Source organism: Chiloscyllium plagiosum, chromosome 15, assembly GCF_004010195.1.
Source record: "Chiloscyllium plagiosum isolate BGI_BamShark_2017 chromosome 15, ASM401019v2, whole genome shotgun sequence".
Lineage (NCBI taxonomy): Eukaryota > Metazoa > Chordata > Chondrichthyes > Orectolobiformes > Hemiscylliidae > Chiloscyllium > Chiloscyllium plagiosum.
The window spans coordinates 16,401,980-16,414,112 of NC_057724.1; the positions used below are offsets into that span (position 1 = coordinate 16,401,980).

At 38.3% G+C, this 12,133-nt stretch overlaps 1 protein-coding gene across 1 annotated transcript in view; it reads left to right on the forward strand.

The window, feature by feature from the left end:
* Window positions 1-12,133, forward strand: part of aifm1 (apoptosis inducing factor mitochondrion associated 1) — a 51,310-nt gene that overhangs the window by 30,824 nt on the left and 8,353 nt on the right. Inside the window, exons 8-13 of the mRNA XM_043704484.1 lie at window positions 131-215; window positions 1,387-1,463; window positions 6,277-6,385; window positions 7,817-7,924; window positions 9,347-9,435; window positions 9,557-9,697. Coding sequence (XP_043560419.1) covers window positions 131-215; window positions 1,387-1,463; window positions 6,277-6,385; window positions 7,817-7,924; window positions 9,347-9,435; window positions 9,557-9,697 — 609 coding nt within the window. The remainder of the gene's footprint in view (window positions 1-130; window positions 216-1,386; window positions 1,464-6,276; window positions 6,386-7,816; window positions 7,925-9,346; window positions 9,436-9,556; window positions 9,698-12,133) is intronic.

Below are 12,133 nucleotides of genomic sequence, written 5' to 3' on the forward strand. Positions count from 1 at the left end.
TGCTCTGACATTTTGGAATAGTCGTATACTTGATACCATATGAAGTGAAGCTTGGGTTTAAAAAAGAAAATTGTGTGGGAGGCCTTTTTTAATTTCAAGATTTATATGCACTCTACATTTGCATCTCTAGGTCTTGCACATGGATGTCCGAGGGAATAAAGTAAGATTGGACAATGGTTCCGAAATTGCTTACGATAAATGTTTGATTGCAACAGGTAAATGTTTCTTTTTAATCATACATGACCCTTTTGAATTTAATTTATGACCATATCTGAGCTGCATATTTATTGCAATTTATATTTGTAAGTTTAAGTAATTTGTGCTACTTAGTTTCAGTATTAAGCACAAGTAAGCTATGGTGGAAACACTTTTATGGATTTCATATATTGTGAACAGGAAATAACTTTAGAAACTATGGTGCAAAACAAGCTAATTTTGTTTTCTTTGGCCAGTGTTTTATTTTTCAGATGTGCAACTCAGGCCATAATATTCTTTCTCGGGTTCAATGCACAAAGGGAGGAGAATTACACAGTTCCATAAACCCAACCTGTCAACATAGTCACCTGGACACCCCTTATTTTCAATCTGGGGAAGCAGGTTGGGTTAAGATTCCAGAAGCCCAAACAAGCCTCCTGCCCCTATTCACCCACTTATTGCCATCTTTCAAGAGGAAGTGACTTACCCAGTGTGACCCAGGATCACATTCTTAGAGGATTACATAGGGTTACTTTGACTCTTCAGGAAGGTGGCCTGGTTTTCAAAACGAATCCACAAAGTTTCAACCTGCTCATGGCTGCTGTTAAATGATCAGCTGATTCCTCAAAACATGCGTGTGCAAAACCTGTCCTGACTCCACTCCTGCCTTAGTGATAATAGGAAGTACTGTTTTCAGAAGTGGGACTTAGGATTTTGGTCTTATTGCCACAACTGAGTCTCTCATGCCTAAAATTTGGGCTTTAATTTTTCTTAGTCATAGTCACAGAGTCAAACATTATGGAAACAGACCCTTTGATCCAACCAGTCCATGCCAAACTTAATCCCAAACTAAACTAGTTCCACCTCTCTACTCCTGGCCCATATCCCTACAAACCTTTCCTATTCATGTATCTATCCAAACGTCTTTTAAGTGTTGTGATTACGCCTGCATCTCTGTCTGACCTTGCCCCACAGTACTCCTACAATCATATAGTGCAAGCTCAAGAGCTCAGTGAGTGACAATTACAAGGGGGAAGCCCACAACCCACCGACTTTATAGTATGCCACTTCTGTTTCACTATTGCTGTTGAAACATTTTTTTAAAATGATTTGAAGAACTTTTGCTTAAGTTTGTTCTTCCTCCTCCCCTTTCTCTCTCTTTCTTATTCAACCTTCTCCTTCTGTCCCCAGGTGGTACTCCACGTAACCTTCCAGCACTTGAAAGAGCAGGAGAAGAGGTGCAAAAGCGAACAACTCTATTCAGAAAGGTACAATATTACTTCTGTGAGTTTGCCACAAACCCTGGTTCAATTTTTGTAGATTTTCTTTTTCACTCTCCTAGCACCGTGGTGGGCGGCACGGTGGCACAGTGGTTAGCACTGTTGCCTCACAGCGCCAGAGACCCGGGTTCAATTCCCGCCTCAGGCGACTGACTGTGTGGAGTTTGCACGTTCTCCCCGTGTCTGCGTGGGTTTCCTCCGGGTGCTCCGGTTTCCTCCCACAGTCCAAAGATGTGCAGGGTCAGGTGAATTGGCCATGCTAAATTGATCGTAGTGTTAGGTAAGTGGTAAATGTAGGGTTATGGGTGGGTTGCGCTTCGGCGGGTCGGTGTGGACTTGTTGGGCCGAAGGGCCTGTTTCCACATTGTAATGTAATGTAATGTAATCTAATCTAATCTAATCTAATCTAATCACTTAACCTGCAACTCATAGTCGTAGATAAGGTTTTGAATATAGGACAGGAGCATTCCACTTTCAGTGCTTGACTTGTCTTAAATTAGCTGATTGAGAGAGAGTAGTAGAAATGCTACTCAATGCCCCTCAATTATGGGTGGGTAAATTATCTGGATTCGAATCCTGATTGTAACCAGTGATCCTTATTCACTGAATGCATGCGTTTGAACAGTTATCCACATTTAAAGGAGGGTCTGATGCTGTCCAGAGTCAAACAGGTTATTAATGCTTCCTGTCTGGCTGCTCACAGAGCTAATTAGGGGACATATTGAGAATGCCAACCCTTTATGGAATGCAGGAGATTCAGAATGATAAAGCTATCGACATTTCAACATGCTGCTCAACTCTGCTACATTGTTTCATCCCAGCAGACATGTTGTCCAGTCATTTTGTTCATTGCAATTTTACTTTATTAACTTGGATTATATCTCATTGCAGTACAAGATAGATATGATCTATAGGCTGATTCAGGACAATTACTAAGCTAACATGGAATATTTAAACAAAGGAAATCCCTAAATGCAAAGCAATTTATAAAAAGAAACTCAGCTACACCAGGAATAAAAAGTTGAAAATGTTTATTGTTATGTTTATTCTTATTTTAGATATTAATTGTAAAGGTTCAGTTTGTCTTTCTACAAGGTTCCATCTCATGACAATTTTCCTTTTTCGTTTTCTTAATTAATTAACTTAGATATATCAATTCTTCTAGCCAGGCCTAATGACTTGCATTATAATGCTCAAGCTCTATTTGTAGTAAAAATAGGCAATGAATTTTGATCCCCTAACTTAGTTACATTTCTTTCACAAACAGCAAATCTAAAAGATAGCTGATTTTACAATGCAATTATGGTTTTCCAATCTTAATTCAGTAACACCTACCCAACACCAATACATAATCATAAAAATGTATACTGCAAATTCTATTTGACCAACCTCTATAGCTGGTGCACTTCTTGTAGTAGGTTTATTTCACCATATCTTTGCTGCAAACATTCTCCTTTCTCTCCACCTGTCCTGAACGTATTGAACAATCATGTGCTGATGTGCTGATTCACAGTTATGAGACATTCTCTTAATATACCTCGCTGAGTATGTGTGAGCTTAAAAAAAATGCTTGTTTTCCAATAAGTGCATACTTTTCCTCATCCAATGTTTATGTACACAATGCTTGGCATAATTTATTTTCCTTTCCTCCATCCCATCCACCTTTTCTAAACCTTGAGTCTCTGAGTCTAGTTGTAAAAATGCAGCATTCGTATACCTTTGACTTGTACAGTAAACATTTGGTCAAGGATTGAATGGAATTAATTTAACTTTGCACCTCTGTAGCTAAACAAGTCTGATGCTAACTAGCTAAGCCATCAGCCAAGTTAGCAAGCAAGCATAAACTCCCTTGATGTTAGATGAAATGTTCTCACATGCAGCACAGCTCTCAGTTTCAGGAAATGTTGCTACTTGTGCAGTGAGGTTTTGGTAGTGCTAGCAATGTAGGTAAAACAAAACAAGACCGAGAGAAAGCAGGAGCATGACATTAACATAGAGGATAAGCCATGATCATTATTGAATGGCGGAACAGGCTTTTAAAGTCTAATGGCCTACTCCTGGTTTCTCTTGCTATGTAAAGTGTAAAAATTTGAAACATCATTATTGGATTTCAGTTCCACTAGTCATAAATAAATAAAAAGTGTATAAGATAGAACATCTAATCCAGTTTAATGTATGATTACCTTTCCAAGTTCACAGTGACTGCAAACATTCCTGCATTGCAAATGATAGCCAGCATGCATGCACTGGAACCTGATTAAGGATGTTAGCCTGCTGGATGTTTTTCTTTGCTCCCATGGCTCATCTCAAAATCTCTTTGGCTGGCTGTGTACTACCATTAATTGTGAGGCCTGAGTGAAAGTAGTCTACTCTGTCACCATAAAGCCAGTGAACTTAAATTAAACTTAGCAATTAAACTTGTTCAATATGATATAGCTGAGACATTGTTAGATGATTGTAAAGTAAATTATAAATTCATGCTATGGGGGTATAAGAAGCAACTTTTCTACCTGTACAAAATACATTGCATCCTTGCAGTAGCTAATTATTGATCATAAATTGTCCATTACATTCCATTAGCTGTCTACTAACTGAGGACTTAAGAAAGGGAGCTACTTGAGACAGTGGATTCAGATAGGGCGTTCAAGTTACAACCAAAGGAGATGGAGGAAGATTTACAGATATTAAGTCGAAGTAAGGGAGGAAATATTGCAAGAAATTTTGGTATGTTCAAAGTTAGCCCTTGAATGTGAACTGATTTGCTGGGTATGGGACTTAAAATCATGAATAACCCCAAGCAGAAAGCAAACAAAAACAAAAAGCTGGTTTTGCCTTAAATTTCAGATGGAAATAAAATCCAGTCCACTGGAGCACATCATAAAACCTATCCCAGTTTGAAGCAAAATCAGTTTTTCTCTATAAATCTTGTTGAATTTTCAAAATGGACCACAAACTGTATTATGTTGAATAATGAGACTCCTGTTTGCTGAAAAATCTCATAAACCATAAAGTGATTTCTAAAATCCCAAGCCGACTTGTTTGCTTTATATTATATGTGACAACAATACTGCCATTCATTCTTATGTAAGGTTGTCTGGAGGAATGATTTCAAAGTCCAGTGGCGAAAGTGATGTAGAATATTTGATGCAAGTCGAGCTGACTAATTAAATTCAAAAACAGAATATCTCATCTAGGGTTTAGTTTTGTTTGACAGAAGGGAAAGCGAGCTTAGTACAATGATGGAAAAACAAATTATAATAGTACATTTAGAATTCTTGATAATAACGTGAACATTTTTATGGGCAGGGTAATTCCAAGAAAGTGGACAACAAACAAAAATCATATTATGCTCTTATACTACGAGAGATCACTTAACAGTAGATTACTTAAGCCTGAAAACACATACTATGCTTTAATTGAAAAGGTTTGGAAATAAAACTATAATTTGTATTTTGTAATTTAATATTGGTAAAAGTTGTTAGAAAAAATAAATTAAATATGAAATAATGCTGACTGTATTGTTGTATATGTTCATGAAGTGTATTGTGAGCAATGTCTCCTCTACTTGATACAAAATTCATAGACTGCATCATAGAGATGATTCTGACTCGTGCAAACACTCAAGTTGAATAACTGTCCTTGGCATTGAAAATAAATCAACTGTTGTCTCCACACATCTGCTATCTGTTTTGTTCATTGGCTTTTCAAAGGCTGGGTAATAAGTCAGAGCTAGCATAATTCAGGGAAAATGATTATTAATACCCTTATCTTTAGTCTTGTCAACTGTTTCTATACTTTGTATAAGGTTCCCATCTTATCTCCAGTTGATATTTCTTGAACTTTTTGGATCAGTTATATGCATTCAATTCCTGCACATAGATGCGATAAAGCATTTTGTTGCAATCTAAATGATAATTAATCATTTTGTTAGCAGTTTTTAAACATGTAATGTTATACTTCTTACCTAAAAATAAAATTGCTTGGGGGTGGTAGTCAATTTTTATTTTAGTAATTAAAGGTCAGAGGATTTTTTTACAGTAATATTTCTATTGTTTAAATTTATCTGCTATTAACGTTAACTTTCTGTGGCTTGACAATGGGATTCTTAGAAGAGATTCTAAAATCCAAATTCCAAATATAACCACTAACTCCCGACCTCTCATCGTAAATTGACCGAATGGCCAGAGAACACAATTTGCTTTAACTGGTTTTCTTTGGGAGAAACAGAATTATACTTGAGAGTACAAAGTTACTTGAGCAAATTGTCATAAAATTGAGGAAATAATTTGAAATATTTAGTACAAAGTCAATTAGGCTCCATTAGTGAAGGCTAAAACTGCATTAGAATTTTTAAAAAATTTGCGCTTGTAAGAGTGAAGCAATGAATAGAAAATGTTTTCAAGTGTTTAAAACTACAGACACGTTCAGGAAGAGAGAAACTTTGCAGGAGACCGAGACAGGTCTTGCATCCTTCCAATTTCAAATGAAAGAAAGCCTTTTCCACCTACAGAGGTCAGCATACATGAAGCAACTATTCCAATCCAGTTCCTAATAGTTCCCAGTAATTGGCATTGAATTAGTGTGATATCTCACCATTTGGATGGCTTTTGTACAAAATACAACTTAAATTGCCAAGTTACTATGAGTCGGGATTAGTACAGTTCTTGAACTAGCATCAAACTTATGCTGTGACCTGGAGCATAATAAATAGTGTTTTGGACTTTTCTTTGATTATATGTTCTTTGCAGAAGAAATCCATAGAAACCAGTTTCTCTAATGTTGACTTCAAATCCTCTTGCAGATAGAAGATTTTAAATCATTGGAGAAGATTTCAAGAAATGTGGGGTCTATTGTTATTATTGGTGGTGGATTCCTGGGTAGCGAATTGGCCTGTGCTTTGGGAAGACGTGGTATGTTTTCTTTTAGTTTATTATCATGAGCAATTGAGTAGAATGGCCTATATTCTCTGGTGTTTAGAAGTGTTTCGGGTGTGACAGCAAAATGCTGAGAGACACTTACCCCTACCTGGAGAGTCTAGAATGAGGGAGATCAAAGAGATTGACTATTTAGGACCGAGGTGAGAAATTTTTTTCTCTAAAGTTTGAAGGTTTTTGACATTCTATATGCAAAGGATGTTGAATTCTCGGTTGATAAATATATTAAAGGTGGAGATTGACAGATTTTGGACACAAATGGGGTTGGGGAATGTGGAAGTGAAGCAGGAAAATTGGATGAGAAGTGAATAAAATTCATCTGTGACATTGAATCACAACAGGCTTGAGGTACTATATGTCCTCCTGTTGATATTTCTTATCAGATTGAGGGCTAGATTTTTTGTAAGTTCATAGCAGATGGATTGGAAACCTAGTCGAGAATGTACTTGTACTATGTTCTTGCAAGGCATGTTTCTATCTGTCTCTGATAGATAAGTAGCATTTGTGGAGGAAATGTTATTAAGTTTTGGGGAAAATCAGGGTATGTTATTAATTTACTAGATCCTTTTTGAAGTTGCATCAGTTTAAGTTAATGTGGTCTCGTCTGAAAGCTATATTTTATTTCATACGTCAGCTGCTTTTGGATTAATAACTAAAATCTATATATTCGTTAAACTAAATATGGATTTCAATTGAAACAGCTAGTAAATATAAGCATATGGCTAACACTGCTAGACTGAAGATAACTTCAAAGTTTACACACATTAACTGCTGACATGTCATCTTTACTGACGTGTTAATGTTAATGGTAGCTCTCCTGATAGTGCTTTGGGTTCAAACAAACAGACACTCTGTCCCATTGTGTGCTCACCTGAGATCACCATCTCTTTGCCTTGATTTGACTCTATACCAGTGGAATAAGATTTGGGAGAAAAACTGGCCAGGTTTAGAGCATGAGTCAAGATTAGAGTGGTGCTGGAAAAGCACGGCAGGTCAGGCAACATCCGAGGAGCAGGAAATTTGACATTTCAGGTTTAGAGCATGCTGAATGAATGGATGACTACTGACGTTCTCTGTCTTGGTCACAAGTATAGAATGGCCAAATTAGTGAGAGATTTTGTACATTTCATCGAGAGTAGCACATATGTCATGGGACCTTTGGGAGGGAAAAGAGGTCTGTTAAGCATAACAATGCTTGGCTAATCTGTCCTTCTAGTCAACAGATACTAATACATTTGTGTCCACCATGTGTCAGATGTCTCAATTAACAATTTTTTGTGTGTTTACAAATCTGAAGCTTTTTAAATAGTTGTCCAGTGATGATCAGCAAGCATTAAATGAATAAAGACTTACCTCCTTACCTAATAATGTTATAGTTTCTTTTAACTGTAATACGATAAATTACAGCAAGGAATACAGAACTGGAGGTGATTCAGCTATTTCCAGAGAAAGGAAACATGGGCAAAATTCTCCCTGAATACCTTAGCAACTGGACAACTGAGAAAGTAAGAAAAGGTAAATATTCCTGTTTACTTTTTGTAGAATCTAATTTTGCAGGATTTAGTTGGCAGAGGGCATTAAACTCGGAAACTTTGTTTCTCGGTGTATTACAAGTAAAGCATACTTGCAATTTCTGTGAAGTTTTGGCTAATATTAAAGAGATAACAGTAAACAAATCCCTATATATATAATCAAATTTTAAATCTTGTGAATGTTTAAGAATCAATATGACAAGGGGAAATGACTTTTATTTACCATTGATGGGAAAATCCTATCTCTCTCCCCTTTTGTGTTTTCTTCTTCCCATCAAAGATTTTGTTTTGCTGATTACTTCAGATTAAATTGTTTCATTCAGCATAGATGTATCGTGTTCTGTTTTGCGTCACACCGTATAATAACATATTTTGGATCATTACTCTTTTGGATTTGTATTATTACAAGCTTTCTGGTAGGGGTTAAGCAAAAAAACAGTATTCTTTAAAACTAGCTTTAAGTAAATTGCAGGAACAGGATTACATCATTTCATTTATCTAATCAGTGTCACTATTCAGTTAGATATGACCAATTTCTTATTAGTGTGTCAGCTTGTAGCTCAGTTCATAGCACTCTTCCCTCTGAGTCAGAATGTTATGGATTAAATTCGCACCCTAAAGATGAACATACAGATTTAAACTGATAGTGTGACGCTGGAAAAGCACAGCAAGTCAGGTGGCATCGACAAACAGGAGAATTGATGTTTCTAGAATTCCTAATGAAGGGCTTATGCCAAAACATCAACTCTCTTGCTCCTCAGATGCTGCCTGACCTGCTGTGTTTTTCCAGCGCCACACTTTTTGACTCTGGTCTCCAGCATCTGCAGTCCTCACTCCTCCAGATGTAGACTAATACTCCAGTACAGTAGCAAGAGGGTGTTATGTTTTGGCTAACAGATCAAGTTGAGGCCCTGGCTGCTGTCGGGTGTCCTACGACAAATCCCTCAACAAACTTCCCTGAAACAGAGGTTTTTATCCTATTCTTTGAGTTTTGGTGAAGTTGCATATGGAGGGTACTGTATCACATTGGTGTCTTGTGTCCTGTAGATAGTGGACAGGCCTTGATGGGTCAGAAGATGAGTTATTTGCTATAGAATTTCTAGCCTTTGACCTGCTCTTGTACTGCAGTATTTTTGTGGCTACAATTATAATTCCCCAGGATGCTGATAGTGGGATATTTACTGATGGTAATGTTGCTGAATATCAAGAGGTGGCGGTTAGATTTCTTTTGTTGAAAATGGTCATCACTTGTGTTGTACGAATATTACTTGAAACATAATTTGCATGGTATGAACTTAATGGTCTCTTTCTCTCATTCAGTGAACCACTATGTACAAAACCTTTTCTTGATTAATATAGATCAGAAATACTGCAACTGTTATGTAACAAGATTCTTTTTCTTCAGAGGGTGTTAATGTCATGCCCAATACAGTTGTGAAATCTGCAAAATATCAAGATAACAAAGTTATTCTGAAACTCAAGGATGGGCAAATAGTGAGTATTCTTAACATAAATTTGCAAGTCCATAAATGTGCAGTATTTAAAAACTACTTCAGTCTTGTTGATCAAAGGTCCAGTTAAACCACCTTCAGTTGCTTTGCTGTCCTGTTTGCAGATAAAGACTGATCATGTTGTTGCAGCGGTGGGTCTTGAGCCTAGTGTGGAATTAGCAAAGTCAGCAAGGATGGAGGTGGACTCAGACTTGGGTGGATTTAGAGTAAATGCAGAATTGCAAGCACGCTCAAATATTTGGGTGGTGAGTATATTGACCATAATCTTTTGGAAACTGATTTTTAAAAGCCATAGAATCATAGAGATGTACAGCATGGAAACAGACCCTTCGGTCCAACCCATCCATGCCGACCAGATATCCCAACCCAGTCTAGTCCCACCTGCCAGCACCCAGCCCATATCCCTCCAAACCCTTCCCATTCACATACCATTCAAATGCCTTTTAAATGCTGCAATTGTACCAGCCTCCACCACTTCCTCTGGCAGCTCATTCCATACATGTACCACCTTCTGTGTGAAAAAGTTGCGCTTAGATCTCTTTTATATCTTTTCCCTCTCAACCTAAACCTATGCCTTCTAGTTCTGGACTTCTCCAGCCCAGGGAAAAGACTTTGTCTATTTATCCTATCCATGCCCTTCATAATTTTGTAAACCTCTATAAGGTCATCCCTCAGCCTCCGACGCTGCAGGGAAAACAGCCCCAGCCTGTTCAGCCTCTCCCAGTAGCTCAGATCCTCCAACCCTGGCAACATTCTTGTGAATCTTTTCTGAACCCTTTCAAGTTTCACAACATCTTTCTGATAGGAAGGAGACCAGAATTGCACGCAATATTCCAACAGTGGCCTGACCAATGTCCTGTACAGCCGCAACATGACCCCAGGGAAAAGACTTTGCCCATTTAACCTGTCCATGCCCCTCATGATTTTGTAAACCTCTATAAGGTCACCCCTCAACCTCAGACACTCTAGGGAAAACAGCCCCAGCCTTTTCAGCCTCTCCCTGTAACTCAAATCCTCCAACCCTGGCAACATCCTTATCAAAATTTTCAAGTTTCACAACATCTTTCCGATAGGAAGGAGACCAGAATTGCACGCAATATTCCAACAGTGGCCTGACCAATGTCCTATACAGCTGTAACATGACCTCCTACTTCCTGTACTCAATACACTGACCAATAAAAGAAAGCATACCAAACGCCGCCTTCACTATCCTATCTACATATGACTCCACTTTTAAGAAGCTATGAACCTGCACTCCAAGGTCTCTTTGTTCAGCGACACTCCCTAGGACCTTACCATTAAGTGTATAAGTCCTTCTAAGATTTGCTTTCCCAAAATGCAGCAGCTCTCATTTATCTGAATTAAACTCCATCTGCCACTTCTCAGCACATTGGCCTATCAACCCACCCGAACAGGAATATACTTTCTCTGGATTCTCGTTATCTCATTCTTGAAGGCTTCCCATTTTCCAGCCGTCCCTTTACCTGTTAACATCTGCCCCTAATAAGCTTTTGCAAGTTCTTGCCTAATGCCGTCAAAATTAGCCTTTCTCCAATTTAGAACTTCAACTTTTAAATTTGGTCTATCCTTTTTCATCACTGTTTTAGAATGAATAGAATTATGGTCGCTGGCCCCAAAGTGCTCCCCCACTGACACCTCAGTCACTTGCCCTGCCTTATTTCCTAAGAGTAGGTCAAGTTTTGCACTTTCTCTAGTAGGTACATCACATACTAATTCCGAAAATTTTCTTGTATACACTTAACAAATTCCTCTCCATCTAAACCCTTAACACTATGGCAGTCCCAGTCTATGTTTAGAAAGTTAAAATCCTCTACCATAACCACCTTATTATTCTTACAGATAGCTGAGATCTCCTTACAAGTTTGTTTCTCAATTTCCCTCTGACTATTAGGGAGTTTATAATATAATCCCAATAAGGTGATCATCCCTTTCTTATTTCTCAGTTCCACCCTGGATGTATTTCCAGGAATATCCTCCCTCAGCACAGCTATAATACTATCCCTTATCTAAAACGCCATTCCCCATCCTATCTTGCCTCCCTTTCGATCCTTCCTGTGGCATTTGTATCCTGGAACATTAAGCTGCCAGTCCTGCCCCTCCCTGAGCCATATTTCTGTAATTGCGATGATATCCCAGTCCCATGTTCCTAACCATGCCCTGAGTTCATCTGCCTTCCCCGTTAGACCCCTTGCATTGAAATAAATGCAGTTTAATTTATTAGTCCTACCTTGACCCTGCCTGCCCTGACTGTTTGACTCTCTTCTGTTCTCAACTGTAGTAGTCTCAGATTGATCTCTTTCCTCACTATCTCCCAGGGTAAATTCTCCCGAGCAGCTCTTAGCAAATCTCCCTGGCAGTATATTAGTCCCCTTCCAATTTAGGTGCAATCCATCCTCCTTGTACGGTCACTTCTACCCCAAAAGAGATTCCAATGATCCAAAAATGTGAATCCTTCTCCCATACACCAGCTCCTCAACCATGCATTCATCTGCTCTATCCTCCTATTCCTGCCCTCACAACTGTATTCCAGATATTACTACTCTCGAGGACCTCTTTTTTTCAATTCCTGCCTAACTCTCTGTAATCACCCTTCAGAATCTCAACCCTTTCCCTTCCTATGTTGTTGGTTCCAATGTGGACAGTGACCTCTTACTGGTCCC